This window comes from Eptesicus fuscus, chromosome 15 (assembly GCF_027574615.1).
Source record: "Eptesicus fuscus isolate TK198812 chromosome 15, DD_ASM_mEF_20220401, whole genome shotgun sequence".
NCBI classification, from domain to species: Eukaryota; Metazoa; Chordata; class Mammalia; order Chiroptera; family Vespertilionidae; genus Eptesicus; species Eptesicus fuscus.
Window position 1 is genome coordinate 4,222,940 of NC_072487.1, and position 23,724 is coordinate 4,246,663.

General features: G+C 43.5%; 1 protein-coding gene across 2 annotated transcripts; it reads right to left on the reverse strand.

The window, feature by feature from the left end:
• Positions 1-10,225: 10,225 nt before the first annotated feature.
• LOC129151777 (peroxiredoxin-like 2C) lies at positions 10,226-22,915 on the reverse strand. Of its 2 annotated transcripts, XM_054727746.1 has the most exons (6): positions 22,607-22,915; positions 22,210-22,278; positions 21,121-21,174; positions 20,848-20,953; positions 14,522-14,653; positions 10,226-11,059 (listed from the first exon to the last, which is right to left on the reverse strand). In XM_054727746.1, the coding sequence occupies exons 1-6, from the start codon at positions 22,832-22,834 to the stop codon at positions 10,932-10,934; spliced, it is 717 nt and encodes a 238-aa protein (XP_054583721.1). In that variant the 5' UTR covers positions 22,835-22,915; the 3' UTR covers positions 10,226-10,931. The 2 variants fall into 2 exon arrangements, with proteins under 2 accessions (XP_054583721.1, XP_054583722.1); XM_054727747.1 differs by lacking the exon at positions 14,522-14,653.
• Between the last annotated feature and the right edge of the window lie 809 nt (positions 22,916-23,724).

Here is a 23,724-nt window from a genome sequence, read left to right on the forward strand (position 1 = left end):
CTTTCCCATATACCATATGTTGTTATTCATGGGGGTAGATACAATAGGCCAGGACTGGGTGAATTCAGTATTCCCTATGGATTGAGGGCATAACCATTCACCTTTCTAATTTTCACTGACAGTGAGATGGGTTCACATTGTTTATTATTTTTAAATATGGCCCATCAACTTCCCATTGGAAGTATTCTAGTATTATAGAGGATAGTCCTTACGCCAGCCAGTTGAACTACTGGGAATTTTAAGCTTAGGATTTAACTCACACCTGGGCTTTTAAAAACACAATATCGTAGATCACATTTCCCATTTAAATTTTTCCAAATTCCTGGGGAACCATATGAGTCCCATTAAGTGTCTGGCCTGGGCTTCTGCAGCCATTATAGTTGGCCATTGTTGCATAGCCACTTCAGATTCTTTGCATTAACATAGACAATAGGCCCTGTTGAGTTAGGGCACAGGCACGTTCCCATTGTTGGGTTTGTGCATAAGTTTTTAGAGTCTGTTCTATCCATGAAACTAAGGCTTTATTGTCTTTCCATGCTGCTTCCCCCTGTTTTTCCTTCTTCCGGAAACAGCATTCCCTCTAGATGACCTATTTGAGATAAGAATCCTTTTCTAATGAATGATGTTCTTCATTAGCTGCAAGTTCAGCTTGTCCCAGGATACCAAGGCCAGCCCCTACTCCTCCAAGTATTCCCCTTTTGCTTCTTTTAGGGAGACCAATGTTGTTGGATCCACCAGAAATATTGTTGCCATTGGGTAGCTATGACTTGGGAGCAGTTAGGGTATACTGAGTGGAGCCAAAAATGCTGAGTTTCCCATGCCATAGTTAAATGGGTGAAGGAGACTCCCAAATGAGCTAGAGTTTGAGTATTTATAGGGCTCCTCAAACGTCCAGGACACAAGGACGGTGGGGTAATTATAAACATATCTACCCACCAAATGATGTCAATAATTTCTGAAATGGGGACCCATTGATTTCTTTCTTATTTCACAGACATCCAGCCATAAGAGCATGGCTGGTGAGTCTGAGGACATGATATGCTATGACAGATAGCACAGGCTGCTGCAAGCTTTTGGCCATTATATAAGGGTGTTTTTCTTAGTTATTCATCACCCATCTCTATAGCCATACAATATTCATCCAGATTACATCCATATACAGTTCTACCATTGGAATTATCAGGGAGATATTCTTGGAGGTATTTGCCTAAGGTGGGTCCTTTATAATAGATAGAGCCAGAAAACAACAACCACCAAAGCTTATATTGATAGTAGGAGAAGACCAATGTATGCCAACAAGGCATTAATTTCACTATCATACCTGATAATCAGAACATCATTGTATACTAGGTGGGAAAGATTAGCAGGCATCCAAGTTAAATTTTTCATATCTAATAAGGGAGGAGGTCTGGGGAGGCAGATACTGTTTCCACTAGGGAACCATAAGGAGGATAATAATAATATGAAAATCATTTTATATACATTCAATCAATAACAATCAGATGGTATAAAACAAAGTTCAAGCAGTATCAGTTTGTGATCATACAGGCCTTGTTGATGTCATCTTGGGATAGCTGTCTGCCTCTGTGGTCGGCGACTTCTCGTCCTCGAAAGGTCTCAGCTGTTCCTTATCCTTGAAAAGTCTTTGATCTCCGCTGCAGACGGAGATGGGGTCAGAGATGGGAGTAGACGTCCATTCATAGTCAGATGCCTTTTTTAAATGAGAAATGTGAATCCATGAGCTAACTCCTTTAAGTTTAGTTGCACATGGGTTAGTTAGTAATACCTGGTAAGGTCCCCTCCAATGAGGTTGGAGAGTCTTTTATTTGGTGTCTTTTCCAAGACAGCAAATCTCCTGGTTGTAAGCCATGATCTTTGAACCCTTCGTCTCCCGGGAGCGCACTGTGAAATGAATCTGTTACCAATTTGTTAGTTCCTACAATGCAGAATGTCTGCTCTTTACTTTTCCCTATATTCAGGAAACAAAAGATTTAAGAGTCAACAATATTTTAAATAGAATCATAAGAATAATTATCCTCAATTCATTTAGTCCCATAGTTGTTTTTGTTTATTTATTCCTTGAAGTTCTATAAATCTTCATCCAGTTCAAAATATGACCTTCTTAGAAGCCTGCAAGTTAGAGTAAATCCGAGTCCTTTTCATGGATTTTTCTAGACATATATATATACCTACAAATGCATCAGAATAAAGCGGTCCACAAATGACAAAAATTTAAAAGTAGCATGGTTATAGATTTGATAAAAACCTTGCTTTTCTATAAAATATAACATTCCAAGACAACAACTTCTTGGTAAGTAATAATCCCTGTAAAATGACATAGAGAATAATATAAAATTTGTATACCTTTAGATTCAATTATAACTTTAACATATAAAGAATAATATGCAAGATTTTAAAATGAGGCACAAGGCTTATTGCAAGCAGTGTATTGAGCATTGAAAATAACACATAAACTCCCAATATGTGAAACGCAAATTCCCAGAGTATCACTGGCAGACGCCCCCACAGGGAATCATGACTCTTGGCTTGCCGGTGTCCCTGACTGGACACATGCTACCCTCCTAAAGTTTCCTGTTTGAACTTGGCTCTGAGAATCTTTGCAAGTTTCTTTCTGAAGCAGAGTGCCTTAGCAACGCACGTGACCTGTCCTTGCTCTTGATTGGAGCTCAGGCACACAGTCTTTCCTGATTGGCTAATTCAAAGGGAGGGGGTTGGCCCTTGCTCTTTCAAGGGGAGCATCAAGCCATGCGGCCAACATGGCGGCTGCCAAGTCACAGTCCAAAATGGAGGCTGTCTAAACTATTCTTAGACAGAAAAGATGATTTGTTTATTCTCACAACAAAGGAAAGAGCAAACCGAAATCCCTAAGAGATAGACAGCCACAATTATATTTCAGACAAACAGACAGAAATCTCACTAGCTGTTTTTGGAAGCTGAACCCTGAGAGGGAGAGCAAGAAGAGCCCCCAAGATTAAGAATTCTTGGCAGCTGCTGGGACGTTCTTGCAATCTCTCTCACGCTTTCAACCCCACCACACACAACTAGGCTTCCCCGAAGTGGGACTTGCCTTTTCTTTCAGACAAACTAAACAACAACAGAGACACAAAAACATCAACAATGTTATACAGGCGCGCAGAAAACACACTAAGAATTTACACCAGAGAATGTCTAGCATTAAAATTACCAAAGCAGTGTCTTTGTCCCCGGTTTGGGAACTGCCCCTCTCTAGAATTTCAGTCCACTCCCAAAGGACTATTCAAAAATGGCTGTAGACATTTGTTAACTTCAGAACAGTTCTGAGACAGTCTCTGAAAATCTTTTTATTAATTTCCATCTATAGGAAGAAAAAAAAAATTTTTTTTCTTAGAAGCTTCTAGTTTCCAAATCAAGATACGCTTCCCATATACTCATTCACTTTAATTTCAGAGCCGGCATTTTTTTTTTTTTTTTTTAATTCCTGCATGCAAAATATTAACATAGGTACCCCAAACAAACTGCATTTTTTCTTTCTGGCCATTCCTCAGCTAATATGTTCTAGTTAAATTTTCTCATTTCTGTTAAGTACTTGCAAGTAAAGGCTTCTTATCAGGAGTATTAAATGAGGGCTGGGGTCTTGGGAGCTTCTAGCCTTGGAGGCATAATTTCCCATGTTAATTTTTTTATTTTTTTGGATATCTGTAGTCTGAGCAAACTTTAGATATGTTATGTAGTAGGTCAAATGTGGCCTCAGTTTCTCTCCCGGCTGTCTAAAACCACAAAAAAGAGTTTTTTTGGGGGGCCCGGGCAGACCAAGCCTTTAAGGTGGCCCCCTAGAAAAGCCATTTAGTTAATTACAGTCGGAACTTCCAGACGGGGCTCCTGCATTTCTGACACTTCCACAAAATTCTTAGTCACCTAAGGACACCTCAGAATCGGACTATTCTTTAAAAATAAAAAAGTGTTGCCCCTTTATCTTCGGAGCTGAATGAGTTCAGCTCATTTATACGGCGAAGGTTATTTTTGCTCAGACTCTCAGCAATTCCAATTGAAAAGCCAAAATCAAAACCAGCCACCCATTTTTCCTCCAGTCCTGCCTAAGCCTGGGTTCTGCCAACCCTTAACCTGGGGTTTTGTCAACCCTGGTTCCACCTCGAGGATTTTAAAACACAGCTCAAATAAAGTCAGAGACCCTCTACCAAAACAAGGGGACGGTCCTGGATCCAAGAGAAAAACTCACCCACGTTCACCCAATGGGCGGAGAACCGGTGGGCTCAACGGGCCCTTTGCTGGATCCTAGCTCCAAGTCCAAGTCCAAAGGATGATCCCGGGTGAGTTTTCTTTGGAATCCTGCCACGACTACGCCAAAAATGTTAACGAAAAAACCATTGAAACCTGTAAAGAATTTTAGTGAGTTTATTTGAGCCAAAATGTCGACATATGCCGGGAAGCAGAACCTCAATGAATTGAGATAATGCTCCGGAGAATGCAGGGTTACATCTATATTTATACCTTGAAATCAAAGAAAAGGGACGTAGGTGAGTTACATGAAATCCATTGGTGACAGATTAGGGAGGTGGGACAAAGCAAAGCGGGGGGAAACCTCTGGGATTGGGTGAAAAGTGAAATGATGGACATGTGCTTCTCTTACAGAGATAGATACAGGATACTTTAACGTAATTAACAGTTGACAATTAACTTGATAACAATAACAATGAAGGAATGTCCCGGTGCCATTTGTTGTGCCCTGAGGGGTCCGGGGTAAAAAGGAAGTTACAAGTTACCCAGACATCTCACAGACATCTCACAGATATGTTATCTTAGAGGCAAAAAGGCAAATGGGCTCAGTAAAGATCTAAGTTGACCTTTGTCAGGGAAGATATCGGCCTAGGACATGACTACCCACTATAACCTGTTTGTAGTTAAATATTTAATTTTCAAACCATCCTTTGTGGTTATTTCAGGTCTCTGAGTTTGCAAGACGGCCACGCAGGCCTCCCCTGAGCTTGTCAGGTTAGCATGTGGCTCCTTCCGTTCACACTTTCAATAGACACCGAGGTGCTTCTCCATCTTGGCTGTTATAAACAATGCTGCGATGAACATAGAGGTCCACATAGCTTTTCAAATTCGTGCTTTCATTTTCTTCAGATAAATACCCAGAAGTGGTATTTATTTTTAATTTTATGAGGAACCTGTGTAGAGATATTTTTGATTATCACAACTGGATGCTACTGTCATCTAATCAATGGAAGACAGGGATATTGATAAACATCCTAAAATACACAGGACAGTCTGGCACAAAAATAGTGTGATCTGGTCCACAGGCCAGTACCCCATGGAAGAAATCCTGCTCTAGGGCACTGCTCCTGAAATGTAAATCTGGTGGCGTGGCCTGGCTGTGGCTCGGTGGTTGGAGCAGCATCCCGCACACCAAAAGGTTGCTGGTTGGATTCCTGGTTAGGGCACATACCTAGGTTGTGGGTTTGATCCGGGTTGAGGCCGGTACTGGAGGCAACTGAAGCAACCAATTGATGTTTCTCTTCCTCATTTTAAAGGACCTAGGAGCATTAATAAAATGTGCCGGAAACCGAACATTGTCACTAGTAGTTAAATGTGAAAAGGGAATCCGGAAGGCTGGTCAACTTTAATTGCTCTGAATGGTCAGAGGTATTCACTCATTGTTTAGTTGAGACATTGGTAGTTAAAGCAACCTCCACCTGTTAGTCATATGTAAATTCTTGCTGATTGTCTATTATTGGAGTTTCCTGCCTAAAGGATATGGGTGTTTCCCATAGCCTCAATAAAAGGGATGGCAAGGCCAGAGCAGTGGTAGTCCTCCCCCTAGAGGTGGACTCCCACCTGGCCCCCCATTTCCCAAATTAACTCTTTTCCAGTCTCTCTTCATTTGTGTGCGGCCTTCTCCAGAACACGGAATCCTGAACAGGAACCCCAAACCACATGGGACGTGGAAGGGGCTTCCACAAAAATGTAAAAGTATTTTAGGCAAATGTCAACAAATTCCACAAAGCAGAGATATTATTGTTCATAAAACAAAATTGCAAATATGAGAAAAATTAAAATCCCTCTATCTTAAATCAATAAGGCATGTATATCTTTTTCAAAAAACCTATTTTATCAAAAAGTAAATCAATATTGTACAATATCCAGAAATTGTTTTAAATGAAAAACATTTATTTAGAACTTTTAGGCTATCAGATAAGGCAGTGCTTAGAGGAAAAATTTCAGTTTCACATACTTATTTTAAAAACCTGGCAAATACTAAAGCAAGAAAGTAGATGGTAACAAAAACAAATATTTTATTCAATTACTAGCTCATCATTAATCTTCTTGAGAAACAAAAGTATTTGATTTTTAAAAATTAAACATGCACTTTGATTTTATTGTAATTCTTGTTGCCCCAACTGTTCATTACAGAAGGCTTACAACACGTGTCCTCACTGGGTTCCTTGGTCTATGGATGGGTGTGATAGTAGCCCATTCTTGCACTGCTGTAGCCCATTCTTGCACTGCTGTAGCCCATTCTTACACTGTTGTAGCCCATTCTTGCACTGCTGTAGCCCATTCTTGCACTGCTGTAGCCCATTCTTGCACTGCTGTAGCCCATTCTTACACTGCTGTAGCCCATTCTTGCACTGCTGTAGCCCATTCTTGCACTGTTGTAGCCCATTCTTGCACTGCTGTAGCCCATTCTTGCACTGTTGTAGCCCTTAGGCATAAGTCACAGGTTGTACTTTATGACATAGCCTTTAACTCTCCACTGCAAGGCCTTGGAGTTGGCCAAGGACTAGCCTTCTCTAATTCCTGGGATGGGCACAATCCTAAGGGCAGCCCATGGCGTCAGTGCATGCTCCTCAGCCTAGTGTCAGCCTGCTGGAGTTCTTCACTTTCTTATGAACTCAGCTTTAAAAATGATGTTGTTTCTTCTCTGTAAAATGAGGATGATGATGATGATAATAACAATTCTATAAAGCTAATATATGTAAAGCATATAGTATCTGTCAAATAATTAGCACCATATAAGTGCTAGATGTTATTCTTTTATCCAGTATTCTATGTACTTATTGCAGGAAGGTTTTAAGATATTTTGAATCCAGTATATTATTGGATGTGGAGCATCCTATATAATAAAAGCCTAATATGCTAAGTGTCCGGTCAACAGGTCAGCCATTCAACCAAAGCGTAATATGCTAATGATATGCTAAGGCTACTCAACTGCTCACTATGATGTGCACTAACCACCAGGGGGCAGATGCTCCAACTGGTAGGTGAGCTTGCTGCTGGGGTCCTGCCAATGAGTGAGCGAAATGAGATGGGCCAGACACACCCTGGAGCCCTTCTGCAGTCCCTCCCTGGCTTACCAATTTCCTGCGTCCCTCCCTGGCCCTGATCATGCACTGGTGGGGTCCCTCAGCCTGGCCTGCGCCCTCTCGCAATTCAGGCTGAGGGACTCCCTGCCCCTCATCCCCCAAGTGCATGAATTTCGTGCATTGGGCCTCTAGTGCTTATATATTTTATAACACCTATTGTAAGTTTAAACATTTGTTTGGGTAGGCAGTTTACCACTGTATTGTAAATGTAACTATACCTCCCTAAAGTCACATAAAGAACATTTATATATTTTAGAAAAAATGTGTACATTTGTAAGTATATAAATTTTGTGTAAGCTATGACTCCGCAGTTTTAAGTCTAAAATCAGCAAAGGGATCTGGGTTACCACCAGTCTTTCCTTACTATAAAACATAGCACAAAATTGCTTAATTTTCAATTTTATGAGCAATTTTATTTTTATTAAGAACACTAGAGGCCCAGTGCACAAAAATTTGTGCACTTGGGTGGGTCCCTCAGCCAGGCCTGCACCCTCTTGCAGTCTGGGGGCCTTCAGGGGATGTCTGACTGACAGCGAAGGCCTGCTCCCTGAGGGGAGCGGACCAAGGCTGCAGTCTGGCCTCCCTCTGCGGGAGGTGACCCCAGGGGGCCAATCGGGGAATGGCACTGCTCCCCGCCCCCACTCCGATCGCTATCCCCTCTGCCTGCCTGCTGGCACCCGCCTTGGCTGGCCTGGCACTGCCTGATCGCCAGCCCCTCCCCCCCCGACTGGTAGGTCCTCCTTTCAGTCAATTTGCATATTACCCTTTTATTATATAGGATGATTGTGCATGTATATGTACATGAAAATAATTCAAATATTTGGATACTTTAAGTATATATTTTTGTGTGACTTCATATGCTAGGTAAAATAAATTGTAAATTCAATGCAGTATTATACTTGCTAATAATTACCAATATAGGACGGGGCAAAAGTAGGTTTACAGTGGTGAGTATACAAAACAGAGTTTATTATTTGTTAATTATTGTATTCTTTTCCATATGAGTAACTATAAACCCCTACTTTTGCTCCACCCTGTATTTTGACTTTGAGATAATTTTTATCAGAATTTCTGGGATACTTCATATTAAGATTCTAGAAAAAATAAAGGATGACAATCCACTAAATAAAAGCAATTTGGGGGTAAGAAATGGAAGCTGTCTAGAAAGTAAACAAATCACAGTATACGTTTAAGTTATAAAGTATTTTTAGTTTAACAATTTTTTCCTGTTTTTTTTTTTTTTTTTTTATTGTTGTTAATCCTTACCTGAGGATCTCTTTCCACTGGTTTTAGAGAGAGTGGAAGGGAGGGAGAGGGAGAGAGAGACATCAATGTGAGAGAGACACATTGACTGGTTGCCTTCCTCATGCACTCTGACTGGGGCCAAGGATTGAACCTGCATCCCAGGTATGTGCCCTTGACCAGGAATCAAACTCGCCACCCTCGGTGCTTTAACCACTTAGCAAACCAGCCAGGGCTAAGCAATTCTTAAAATTCCCTTAAAAAAAAAAAAAAAAAAAAAAAGCATGTCCACCATATTTTAAATATGTACCTTAAATATCTAAAATATATTTTTCTCCCCCCGCCCCTCCCCCCAAAAAATCCTGAGGGATGAATTTCTGAGGTCTCCATTCATATGTAGGAACTTGAATTTAATGGCAAGGCACTATGAATAACAGGGAACAACGAACTATTCAATAAGTATTCTGGACCAATGCTCACTATAGAGAAAATAAAATTAAATCCCTATCTCAGAGCACACACAAAGTAAATCTCACATGCATTAAAGACCAAATGTGGAAGAGAAGTGTAAAATCTTAAAAAGAACACAGAAGAATATTTTTGTATAGAGAGAGAATTCTCACATAAAACAAAAATACCCATAAATCATAAAGGGAATTATTCACGATATTAAAATTAAACCTGGCAAATACTAAAGCACATTCCAACCAAGTGAGAAGACAAGCTGCAGACTGAGCGGAGATGTCTGCAGTGCCTGTTCCTGACACACAGTTAGGGTCCAGGATGTGCACAGATTTACAGATCAGTAAGGAAAAGTCAAACGACCCAGGAGAAAACTGAAATGGATGTGAATGGGTGATCCACAGTGAAATGACCTGAATGTCCAAAAGCTTATGGACAGATGCTCAACTCCAGTGATAACCAGAGAATTGCCCCCACCCCCAAAAAAGGTCCCAGTGAGGTGGATAGTGTGTGTGGGTGGCAAGGTGCTTGGAATGGACTATAGGAAAGGTGTGGTTTGCCTTATTTCCTCCGAGTAGAGCAATTACGATAGAAATATATGGCCTTGCAGCCTATATAATGGCACCGTTGAGGACCTGGCGCTTGTTGCGTAGGAATGTACTATCCTTCATGTAATTTTTAAAGACCTTTCCCTGGCCAAAAATGAATAATGCTCACTATGTAATAGTTGGGAAATATAGAACAGTGTAAAAAAGAAAATAAATCCTGCCATACAGAGATACCTACAAGCAAGATTCTGGTGTGTTGCCCTGGCTGGCGTTGCTCAGTGGTTAGAGCGTCATTCCAGGCACCAGAGGGTCTTGGGTTTGATTTCCAGTCGAGGACACATACCTGTGTTGCAGGTTTGCTCCCCAGGCCTGGTTGGGCACATGCGGGAGGCAACCAATCGATGTGTCTATCTCACATTGATGTTTCTCTCTCTCTCTCTCTCTCTCTCCTCCTCCTCCTCCCTTTCTTCCACTCTAGCTAAAAAAGCAATGGAAAAATATCCTCGGGTCAGGCTTAAAACAATAAATTTTAAAAAGATTCTGTTTCTTTTTTTCTAAGCATACAAAAATATACATATAAAAATGTGATTATGTTATATAACAGGTAAGAATTTAATATCCTTTTTTTACTTTTTCCACTGGATAAAACTGTGTTGAATTGCTTAACTTTCCCCTTATATGTTCTTCATAAGGATTTATGCTTTTATGCCCCCCCAAAAAAAACCTTTCATTGAATGGATATATAAGAATATAAGATAAAGAATATTATTTACTATTTTATGGCTTTTAAAATTTTATTTTGGCTCTAGCCAGTTTGGCTCCGGTAACAGAGCATTGGCCCACAGACTGAAGGGTTGAGGTTCAATGCCGGTCAAGGGCACATACTTCGGTTGCAGGCTCGATCCCCGCCCAGGGTCAGGGTGCATGCGGGAGGCAACCAATCAATGTGTCTCTCTCAATTGATGTTTCTCTCTCTCTTTCTTTCCCCTTCCATACTACTCTCTCTGGAAATCAATGGAGAAAATATTCTCAAGTGAGGAGTAACAAAGAAAAAACACAAAAAAGTTGTATTTTGTATAAATAAAAGTTTGTTTAAAACTTTAAAAGCCATAAAATTATAAATACACATCACATTTTTGACAATCAATGCCTCTCAGCATGCGGTTCAACTGGTACATGTCTCTATGTTTTCAGAACTCCTCAAAGGCTGACAAAGTAGACACTACACAAGGATATACACTCCGACATGTCACGCCACATCGCGAGGGTCCGTCTGAAAGTGGCAGTCTGTCTGTCACACATGGATAACTGAAGGTCTGCCTGTGAAGTCCACCTGCTGGACTCCCACAAGCTGTAAAACAGAGTTGATGGGTTTGTGATCCAATCTATTCCTGTCACGGTGTATAAAATGGATGTAGTGACCTAGAAGACAATAAGAGTAAAGGCAGAGGTTGGCATACATTATTACCTATTGGATTTATTGCTTACTAGAATCAAGAACGCTTGTCAACTTTTAATTAGTCCACAGGAAAAAATTAATCACCCAGAGTACATTATATTCAATGTGTAGTGCCATAATAATTTTAAATTAAGGTAATAAAGCATGACAAGGATATGTTTAAATAAGAGTGATACTTAATGTTTGAGATCCAAGGGGCACGATTCTTAAATTATGACCTCCTATTAGGTTATAATTAAATAAAATACCCTGTCAAACAGGCAGAAAATGGAACTGACATAGATAGCAAGCTGGAAAATCACATCTGTTTCTTAAATGTAATAATGGAATAAATCACTCGCTTAAAAAATTCACTCCCAAATACTGATTTAATAGGCTGTCTGCACATTGGCCGGTGTAACTCGGTTGGTTGGGCGTTACCCTGTGCACTGAAAGATTGCCCATACTATTCCCAGTCAGGGCACAGACCAGGGTTTCAGGCTCGGTAATGGGAGTACAGGGTAGCCATTGATATTTCACTCTCACATCTATATTTCTCTCTCTATTCCTCTTTCTCTAAAAATAAAAAAGGTATTTTTCTTTTCACTTTGCAAGTATCTTTTTATTGTTTTGTTATTTTTATTTATTAAAAATTTTTAATGTTGACATTATTGTAGGTGTTCCCCTCCTTTGTACATCTCCACCCACCCCCAATAAAAAATATTTTAAAAAAAGGCTATATGCATTATAACTGTAGACCAAAAGGAGCTGAAAATAAGGACATTAAGACAATCAGTTAGGATACACTTAGATGTCCACAATTCTTTTACTGCTCAAATATAAGTAAGTCATAATTTATAGTCCAGTTCTGTTTACTTATATTCTTGGGCTCAAGATGAGAATTTTAACTTAAAACAGTAGATTAAGGAAACATTATTAGAGGCATGTTTTCTGCATTGTACTTATCTGCTGTCTCTAGTCATCACTATAGATTTAATATCATAAACTGGCTTATCTAATCTAATAATAGACAAATATGCAAATTGACCGCACCTTCGCTACACCTAAGCCACGCCCACCAGCCAAGCCACGCCCACCAACCAATCAGGACGAGTATGCAAATTGCCCCAACAAAGATGGCGGCTGATTTGCATATCAAGACAGTGTCTAAAGAAGCCAAGAGCTGCAAAGGGGAGTAAAGCTTTGAAGAAGCAAGCAAGCCAGGGGGGCGGGGGGAGGAGAAGGGAGGAGCGAAGTCAGGGCCGTGGGCGAAGGGAAACGAAGGCGGGCTGGAGGAGAAGGCGGGGCCGGCGGCAAGGGCGGAGCGGAGGCGGGGCCGGGGCCGAAGGGAAACGCGGGCGGTCTGGAGGAGAAGGCGGGGCCGGTGACAAGGGCGGGGCGGAGGCGGGGCCGTGGGCGAAGGGAAACATGGGCGGGCTGGAGAAGGCGAGGTGGGCGGCAAGGGCGGGGCGGAGGCGGGGCCGGGCGCGGAGGCGGGGCCGGGGGCGAAGGGTAAAGCAGGCGGGCCGGAGGAGAAGGTGAGGCGGGCAGCAAGGGCGGGGCGGGGCGGAGGCGGGCGACAATGGCGGAGCAAAGGGAAATGCGGGCGGGCTGGAGGAGAAGGTGAGGCGGGTGATAAAGGCAGAGCGGAGGCGGGGCCGGGGGCGAAGGGAAATGCGGGAGGGCCGGAGGAGAAGGCGAGGCGGGCGGCAAGGGAGGAACGGAGGCGGGGTAGAGTGCAGCAGGAAATCCCATTGCAGGAATTTTCCTGCAACGGGAAAGCTAGTTATCAAATAATACAAATAAGGCAAATGAACTACTGGCTTAACCATGATATAGATGTATATAAATACACACACCCGGCTTTTTCCTTAGAGGAGCTCTATTTCCTCCAGGAGGTGGTATCAAAATCTCCTAGTAAGTGGGTTCCCAACTTGGACACAAATGACACTCTCGCTGCGCTCTCCATCCCTACACAACTGGACGTGTGGTCCGGTGGCACCGAGACGTGGAGGTGAGGGGCTCAGAAGAACACCGTCCAATCTGAGGATGGAAACCAGTCCATCGGAAAGGTGGCTAATGTTGTTCCGGGCGAATTACAGGACTCCTTCATAAAACATGGCTGCTTCTCGCGGGTCTAACTGGTGTACACTCGAGAGGGAAAGGGAGCTTAAGTAACAGAGTTTAGCTTGTTGTAGTGTTCCACACGCAACAGGCCCCAAAGTCATAATGTTTGGTCAAAATCCTCTCTAAGTTCCTTCTAGCTATCGGGAATGGATTAAAGTAAATGTAAATTATATAACTCTTAGAAGCTACACACTAACGTGGACCATTTTAAAGAGGAAGAAGAACCCAAAAACAGTTTACAGCTGCTTTTTGGCACTGTCAGTGAGTGTTTGTCCCTGACTGCAGTCCTGGGAGGTGGCAGAGATTCAGCACTCAACCACTGAGCAGAGTGGGGCCAAAGGAGTTTAGGTGCTCCGAACTGGTCAATAAAGCCATGGAAAGCATGTGGCTTTTATGATTGTTATTGAATGAGCTGTCCCTGGGGCCGACGTGCTTTCTGAACTGCGCAAATCTCCTTGTTTTGTTAGAGAGAACTACCTAGATTGATTCATCTATTGACCCCAAAAAAGTGCTTGATGACTTTCTCCTATTTGGAATGTTCACTTCCATTGAACTTCTTTTTGTTTATTTGTTTCAATCCTCACTCAAGGATATGTTTTTATTTTTTTTTTTAAATGCTTTTATTGACTTTCAGAGAGAGGAAGGGAGAGGGAGAGAGAGAGGAACAGTAATGATGAGAGAGAATTATCAATTGGCTGCCTCGTGCACACCCCCACTGGGGATAGAGCTCAAAACCTGGGCGTGTGACCTGACCTGGAATTGAACCACGACCCCCAGGTTCATGGTTCCACGCTCAACCACTGAGCCACATCGGTGAGACCAAGGATATTTTTTTATTGATTTGAGAGAGAGAAATATCAATGTGAAAGGGAAACATCCATCAGTTGCCTCCCATACACGCACCGACCAGGGATAGAACCCGCAACTAGGTATGTGGCCTGACCAGATATCTAACCCGCAACCCTTTGGTGTACAGGATGACGCTCCAATCAACGGAGCCACCTGGCCAGAGCATCCATTGAATTTTTTTCAAGTGTTATAGCCACATACAGTCCACCAAACCACCGCTGACTTCCTGTCGCAAATACCTGAAAACCCTCGGGCCTGGAATGATGGGCACATTACATCCAATGGACAGACATCAAAATACACACAAGCCTTTGAAAACACAAGGGGCCCCCTGAGAAAGCACAGCATCCTGACTGCCACAATGTCAAGCTGCCCATTTTCACGTGGTCGCTATTTTACAAAGAAAGCAGGTAGCCCCTGGACTTCCAAAGCACATGAAGTGTCCTCAGGGCCTGGGCTTTGATGCTTACCTGGACCTAAAACGAGGGTCCCACCTTGCTGAACTGGATCTCCTTGAAAATCAAAAAGCGGGCCGGTCACCGCCCGCCACAGGCTCCAAATGCTTCCTGAGAGTATGTTTGACTTTATATGGGGGCTCGGTCCTGAAATATTAGAAAGTGTCTTTAGATGCTATCATTTTATATTCGATTAGATATTAAAAAGGTAACGTTACTCCTCCTCTTTCTTGTGTGTCATCTTAACTTTCGACTTGTCTATTTTTCCTTCAAAGAACCGTTTCTCAGCCTTCCACTACTGATGCTTCAGACGAGATCATTCCTTGTCCTGTGCAATATAGGGTGCTTAGTAGCACCCTTGCCCTCTACACCCACTAGATGACATGGCACCTACTACCCACCAAGTTGTGATGACTAAAAATTTCTCCAGAATGTCAAATGTCCCTGGGGGCAAAAGTGTCCCTGGTTGAGGATATCTTTTAAAAAAATTTTTATTTGTTGACTTTAGAGAGGAAGGGAGGGAGGAAGGGAAAGAAGGGAGGGAGAGAGGGAGGGAGAGAGAGGGAGAGAGAGAGAGAGAGAGAGAGATTATTCCACTTACTCATGCATTCATTGGTTGATTCTTGTATGTGCCCTGACCAGAGGTCGAACCTGCAACTTTGGCATATGGGGACGATGCTCTCACCAGCTGAGCTACCCAGCCTGGGCGAATTGCCTGATTTCTTAATATTCCCAGAAACTTGTTATTTTCCTCCATCTCGTGAACTCCTCTATTTCTTTCATGTTTATATTAGAATGCAGTCATCTTACCAAGAAACAAACACAGGTGCATTCACTTGGAGACATGGGGAAAATACTAAATTTTACTGTTTTATAGGATTCTTCACCTACAATAAATATTCAGAAATCCAAACTATCTCCTCCTGTCCAAGAAGAGGTCATTTGATAATTCTGAAATGTTAGAACTTCAACTGAAGGAGATTTCACAGCCTAGAATTTAACAGTCTCTGCTGAGAAGCACACTCCTTGGGAGGCAACCAATGGATGTGTCTCTGTCACATCAATGTTTCTCTCACTCTCCCTCTCCCTTCCACTCTCTCTAAAATCAATGGGGAAAAAATGTCCTCACTTCTCAGGTGAGGATTAAAATAATAACAATAAAATAAATTTATAGCTGTATAGTATTATTTAGTGTGTTGATCTCAAGGAGGACTATTTTGAGACTGAGATTTATACTGTTTCAGGAAGGAACTTTTAAAAATTATTTTATAAGAACCTAATATTTTCTGTTTGGGAATACAGTACTTTAACACAGGTCAAAGAGGCTTAAAATATGTGACTATCCCCTCTCTTATAATCACAAGGATATATTTTGTCTAGAATTCAAATCCTTATCTTTGGTGCGGCAATGCATGGTGAGGTGCTACTGAAGTGAAACTCACAGTTTACATCTAAAGTGCTAAGTGAGACAGAGACCGTTCACACACTGAGACTCCGTTGCAGAACCGGAAATCAGCCTATCAAAGAGTAAGTCCACACTGGCACCGCTGAAATTTCCTACACTAAAGAGAGAAAAAGCGCGAACTCAGTGTTTATGCCAGCTCACCAACAGCTTTAGTAAAGTTTAAGTTGCTTTCTTTAAAAACATTAGAAATGGGTCATGTTAACTCGCTCATAAATAGCTCCCCAATAGTACTGGAAGTATTAGCTATCGCAATTAGGCAAGAAGAAGAAATAAAAGGCATCCAAATTGGAAAAGAAGAAGTGAAGCTGTCCTTATTTGCAGATGACATGATATTGTACATAAAAAACCCAAAAGATTCCATCAAAAAACTAATAGGCTTAATAAATGAATTCGGCAATATAGCGGGATACAAAATTAATGCCAAGAAATCTATGGCTTTTCTATACACCAATAATGAACTTACAGAAAGAGAGACTAAAAAAGCAATCCCATTTACCATCGCACCAAAAAAAATTAAGATACCTAGGAATAAACTTAACTAAGGAGGTAAAAGACCTATACGCAGAAAACTACAGGACACTGAAAAAAGAGATAGAGGAAGACGTAAACAGATGGAAGAACATACCATGTTCATGGATTGGTAGAATCAACATCATTAAAATGTCCATACTACCCAAAGCAATCTACAGATTCAATGCACTTCCCATCAAAATACCAACAGCATATTTCACAGACCTAGAAAGAACTCTCCAAAAATTCATCTGGAATAAAAAAAGACCCCAAATAGCCACAGCAATCCTGAGAAAGAAGAATAAAGTAGGTGGGATCTCAATACCAGATTTCAAGCTGTATTACAAAGCCACTGTTCTCAAAACAGCCTGGTACTGGCACAAGAACAGACATATTGATCAATGGAACAGAATAGAGTCCCCAGATATCGACCCAAACCACTATGCTCAATTAATATTTGACAAAGGAGGCATGAACATACAATGGAGTCAAGACAGTCTCTTCAATAAATGGTGTTGGGAAAACTGGACAGATACATGCAAAAAAATGAAACTAGATCACCAACTTACACCATACACAAAAATAAACTCAAGATGGATACAGGACTTAAACATAAGACGGGAAACCATAAAAATACTAGAGGAATCCACAGGCAACAAAATCTCAGACATATGCCAAAAGAACTTCTTCACTGACACTGCCCCTAGGGCAATGGAAGCTAAAGAGAAAATTAACAAATGGGACTACATCAAAATAAAAAGCTTTTTTACAGCAAAAGAAACCATCAACAAAACAACAAGAAAGCCCACTGCATGGGAAAACATATTTGCAAATGCTATCACTGATAAAGGTTTAATCTCCAACATCTACAGGCAGCTTATGCAACTTAATAAGAGGAAGATAAATGATCCAATAAAAAAATGGGCAACAGACCTAAACAGAATATTTTCAAAAGAAGACAGAAGGAAGGCCAAGAGACACATGAAAACATGTTCAAAGTCACTTATTATCCGAGAGATGCAAATCAAAACAACAACGAGGTACCATCTCACACCTGTCAGAATGGCTATCATCAACAAATCAACAAACGACAAGTGTTGGCGAGGATGCGGAGAAAAAGGAACCCTCGTGCACTGCTGGTGGGAATGCAGACTGGTGCAGCCACTGTGGAGAACAGTATGGAGTTTCCTCAAAAAACTGAAAATGGAACTCCCATTTGACCCAGTAATCCCACTCCTGGGAATATATCCGAAGAAACTAGAAACACCAATCAGAAAGGATATATGCACCACTATGTTCATAGCAGCACAATTTACAATAGCTAAGATTTGGAAACAGCCTAGGTGCCCATCAGCAGATGACTGGATCGGAAAACTGTGGTACATCTACACAATGGAATACTATGCTGCCATAAAAAAGAAGGAATTCTCATCATTTGCAGCAACCTGGATGGAATTGGAGAACATTATGCTAAGTGAAATAAGCCAGTCAATGAAAGAAAAATACCAAATGATCCCACTCATTTAGGGATAGTAAAGATCATTATAAAGTGATGAACAAAAAGATAGATACAGAGACAGTAAAGCATCAAACAGACTTTCAAATTACAGGGGGAAAGCTAGGGAGAGGTGGGGGAGTTATGAAATCAAACGAAGGACTTGTATGCATGCATATAAGCATAAACAATGGACGCAAAACTCTGGGGGGGGGGGGAGGGCATGTGTGGGGGTGGGGTGGGGGTGGTAATGGTAAGATATGTACACATATAATACCTCAATAAAAAAAATATTAAAAATAAATAAATAAATAAATAAATAGCTCCCCAATCCGTCCCCTCCTGCCAGCCACCCCTAGGACTTGAGGCCTGTCATTTCTTTCCCGCCCTTCATTACAACCTCCTCACTAATTTCACTGCCTCTGGTGATGGGTTCCAATTCCTCCTCCACCCTGGATTGTGACTGTGTCATAACTTGTCCACTTTAAGTACTTGTACGAGCCCCACCCGCACACTGCCTCCAGAACAGACCCAAACTCCTTGGCATGTCACCCCATACTCGGCATGAATTGGCCACAACCTGTCCCTTGGCTCACCCCAATTCCCAAACTGCTTTATAGACTCTGGCCAGATGCAGGGACCTGGACTTCCCCAAGAGTGAGCTTAGCCTGGCCGGTGTGGCTCAGGGGATTGAGCTTCCTCCCATGCACCAAGAGGTCACTGGGTCCATTCCTGCAAACTGACTGGGTACTGTCATGAAAGCTATACCTGGGTTGGGGGCTTGATCCCTGTAGGGGGCGTGCAGGAGGCAGCCAATCAATGTTTCTATATCTCACTCCCTCTCTCTTTCTCTCTCTCAAAAAAAAAAAAAATCAATAAAAACCTATTTAAAAAGTGAGCTTAGACGCTACCTCCTCTGAGAAGCCTTCTCAGATACACTCTCCCCTTGCTTTTCTGGCTCAGGTATCCCCAGCACATGCTTTCCTCTCTTACAAACCCTTCACCCTGGATCGGAATGAGCTGTTTGCTTCTGGCTCTCAGAGTAGAGGATGTGCTGGGAGGGCAGGGCTGTGTCTGTCATCTATCACTACCTCCCGGAGCGCTCAGCACAGTGGTTGTCACTAGTGAGAGCTCAATAATGTTTGTGGAGATGAATGATCTGAGTTCGAGTTCTCTTACTGGCATCTCAGAGCCAAGTTCTTCCCACCTAAACCGCAGATTAGCAGCTTACCTGGAGCTGACTAAGCTCTATTAATTATAAAGAATTGTGCTAAGGGCAGGGAATGTGGACCACGTAATGGTGAATAAAACATCAAACTCTTCAACTAACTACACTCCCAGCCACTTTACGCGCAATAACTAAGTATACAAGGAAGTACAAGGTGCTGTTAAAATACAGCGAGGGGAGCATTTACTCCTGATCGAAGAGCTATTAAGAGCCCCTTTGAGTTGGGCTTCAAATGAAACCAAGATTTCATCAATGAAAGGACATAAACCATTCAAAGTCATGAAGATAAGGTATCTATATATATAAAACCCTAACATGCAAATAGACCGAATGGCGGAACAACTGAACCACCAAACAACCATTCGCTATGATATGCACTGACCACCAGGGGGCATGCGCGAAACATGGTGGGCATTGGCGTGGTGGGATGGTGGAGCAGGTGAGCGGGGACACCAGACCAAGGTGGGGCACCGGTCGCTGTCATCAGGGTGAGCCTCTGGTGGTTACTGAAAATTCTTTGCTCCCACGTGCCGTGGTCCCACCAGGTGCTCACATCTGCTGTCAGCACCGACCCCGCTCGCACCCGCTGCTGGCACCCGCTGCTGGCACCCACTGCTGGCACCCACTGCCAGCACACAGCGCCGGCCTCAATTGCTCGGCACCATCAGCAGGTGTGTGTGGCAGCTGCTGGCCCCAATTGCCTCTGAAGGGCTTCTCCACCTCCCCCTGCTCCTGAGGGGTGATCGGGGCATCCACCACTCACTCCTGCTGAAGGCGCCAGCTCAGCTTGCACCCGCTGCTGGCACCAACCCCAATTGCTCTGCGCCATTGGCGGGTGTGAGCAGAGCCAGCACTGTCAGCCCGTGGGAGCGGTGGTGGCAGGAGCGGGGCTGCCGGCAGACAGGGGATGGGGGCCACAGCGGGAGGAGCTGGGGGCGCAGAGGATGGGCTGAGACTCACCCCTGTGCCCACCACAGCCTCGCGGCCCACAGTTCCTTTCAAGGTGCATGAATTCGTGCACTGGGCCCCTAGTAAAAGTATATTAGCTTAAGCAATAATTTTCTTTTAATCATAAAAGTAAAATGTACTCATTTTAAAAACACATAAAATACATTTTTATCACTTCCATTAGTTGGGGTTAGCACTGCAATATCTTTTTTTAAAAAATATATATTTTATTGATTTTTTACAGAGAGGAAGGGAGAGGGAATAGAGAGCTAGAAATGTCGATGAGAGAGAAACATCAATCAGCTGCCTCTTGCACACCCCCTACTGGGGATGTGCCCGTAACCAAGGTACATGCCCTTAACCGGAATCGAACCTGGGACCCTCCAGTCCGCAGGCTGACGCTCTATCCACTGAGCCAAACCGGTTTCGGCTGCAATATCTTTTAAAATCTTTTTCATCACACACACACACACCCATACCCACACTACAGCTCTTTATGTTTAGTACTTCGTAGCTTTCCATGTCATTACACCCCCAGAAAGGAATCTTTTAGGGTCTGGTGCATCTGGACTGCTTACAGGAATCATAAAAAACAGTCTGAATTATTAACTTACCATTTATTCCCCTAAGCATATAGATTCAAATGTAAAAATACATCAGTGTTTTCTATTTGAGACATGTCATGTGTAAGTTACCTGAGGATGTAACTTCTTCACCTCTTTTCATTCCCAATCTTTTGTAAATTTCTCTCTCAGGATCAACGTAGATTTCATGACAATACCCAGTCAGTTTGCAGAAAGGCTACGAAAAGAGAATATGTGGGATCTTTATAAGAAAAAAATGAGAGAAAAATAATTATAGTCTAACTTAATTTCAATAAATATAACCTACACTTAGTGGTTCAAATCATATTCTTGCTTTGTCTGTTAGTTTTAATCTGTTAATTTTTCAACTTGTTATACATTTACCTCAATATGATGGTAGGATGACTGTCCAATCACTATAAGGGTGACATCTGCCTCCTTTAGGAGAAAAAAACACACATGTAAATACTATTAGAAATTATGTTTCCTACAACTTCCCCTTATCCATTCCATTCCAAAGCCATCTATAGGCTTCTGGAAGAATGGAATAAATGGGAAAAGTGTGTGAGTCAAAGCAAAGAAATGTATGGTAAAATGTTTCATTCTGATGATCTTTTGCTAAGTAAGAACTTTAATATAGTCAATAATTCTCTACACTCCCCCCAAAAGTGTACTTTAAAAAAGAATAGTCCTGCACAGTTATCTGGGTGGTGTCCTAAGCACCAAAAGGCTGTGGGCTCAGTCCCCGCTAGGGGGCATGCAGGAGGCAGCCTATTGATGTTTCACTCTCACATGAGGTTTCTCTCTCTCCCTCTCCCTTCCCCTCTCTCTAAAACAAATCAATAAAAATATTTTAGCAAAGAATAAAAATGATTAAAGTAGTATTATTCCATCAGTTTTATTTTTTCACATCCCAATGGTAAGGTCTGGGGAACACAGATCTGAGTTTTACAAAGGCTGCCCAATGGCTTCACTCGAAAGCTCACCTGGGGACAAATCTCCATGTATGTGCCTGACGAAAAACACATGTGTTTGGTTGTCACAGGTATGTGGAATGTGTACGCCATTACAAATACAATTTTTCACCTTTAAGATATATTAGTATTTTCCTATAATAAGCAACTATCTGTAGTGTTTTTATTACAAAATTAAGGAAAGAAATACCCATAATTGCCAGCATTTGTGTTTTTGGTCATTGTCATTCAACATTTGTGAATAGGCAGGTTACTAGGTAACATCAAAAGTATTACTGCGGTTAGTATGTTTATAAGCTGCAGTAACCAATATATGAAAACAGGAATGGGTCTCTAATGCGCCCCTCCCTTTTAGGAGGAGCTGGAGAGGTGCGGGAAGGTGATAACCTGGGTCTAAGGCAGCTCCTCACCGACCCCCACTGCACTGCTTATAGAAGTGGGTGACTTGCACAGGGTCCCCTGAGGCAGGCACGCTGCTGTTCACGCTCAGGAAACTTACTTGTAAGAAACTCTTGGGGATTTTGGCTAGATCTTCCACGTACTCCTTGCAGGTGTAACACAGGAAATGCTGAAACCCCAACCGGCAAAAAGAACAAGTTAGCGACGGACACCCTCCGGGTTCAGCAAAGACCAAGTGCTTCGTTTCGCAGGACGCTAACCCAGCACCCCAGTTGGGTGGAAAAGGGTATTGCAGTGCCCAATGCGCTTTAAAGCTGGGCTGCACCCTCCTCGCTGCGGAGAAAAGGGCCTCGGCTTGCGCGTTCCGGGCGCCCCTAGTGGGCGGCCACGGGAAGGGCCGGGCGGAATCCGCCTTCCACCCGACCCTCCAGGGCCCCGAAGTGTCTCCCAGCTGCGGGCGAGGTCCCTGCCCCGGTCGCCCCGCCGCCCGCGCTCACCCGCACGAAGACCACGACGGCCCGGCGCTCCCGGAACAGCTCGCCGAACGGCACCCGCCTTCCGCTCGAGTCCAGCACGGGAAGCTCGGCCACGGCGTCGGCCAGTGGTTGCCCGCGCGCGGAGCCGCTCGGGACCAGGGCAGCAGCGGCGGGGCAGCTCGGAACCGGGACTGTGGCGGTGCGGCCGCTGACCTGCCGCGTGATCGGGGCCAGGGCCGGGGCGGCCATCGCGTCCTGACTTCGCGGACCCGAGTGGGTGGGACACACAGGCGCCGAGGTGGGCGCCAGGGTCACGGGGAGGCGGGGCTCAGCGGAGGGCGGGGGTGGGCGGGGCTTTGGGAGGCGGGGCTCGGCGGAAGGGGGTCTTGGGAGGCGGGGCTTGTGGAGGCGGAGCGTGCGGGAGGCGGGGCTTGGGGGAGGCAGGGCTTGTGGAGGCGGGGCTTGTGGAGGCGGAGCGTGCGGGAGGCGGGGCTTGGGGAGGCGGGGCTTGGGGAGGCGCAGGGCGCGGGGGAAGCGGGCTGCGCAGAGTGCGGGTCACTGGATTGAGCTTCTCGCGCCCAGCGGCTCCGAGGTGAGGATGTGCGGCTCTCGGTTTCCACCCGGCTCCGCAGGTCTGGATGTCTGTGCGTTGCTGACAGAAACACTCCTGGTCGGAAGAGTGAGGTGGGTCCGAGGCGAGAAAAGTGTTATTTGGGAAGAAAGCAGTCTCTTGGGCTGACCGGAGTTCTCACTCAGGAGAACCAGGTGCCGCGGATTTTCTCTCCCAGGACAACCATATATCGGATCCAATAGCATTGCTGTTGTGTTAGCTTATATTCCGTTTTTAACCCAGCCCCTGCCGCTTTCTTTTCCAAGTAATCATTAACGGTGTACTATACAGATCTTAAGTGTAGAGTTACATTTTTAAAATATACATATATATTTTTTATTGATTTCAGAGAGAATGGGAGAGGGAAAGAGACATAGAAACATCAATGATGAGAGAATCATTGATCGGCTGCCTCCTGCACGCCCTAGCAACCCCGCATGTGCCCTGTGGGGGGATCAATCCTGACCTCCTGGTTCATAGGTTGACGCTCAACCACTGAGCCACATCAGCCCGGCCAAGAGAACCTTTT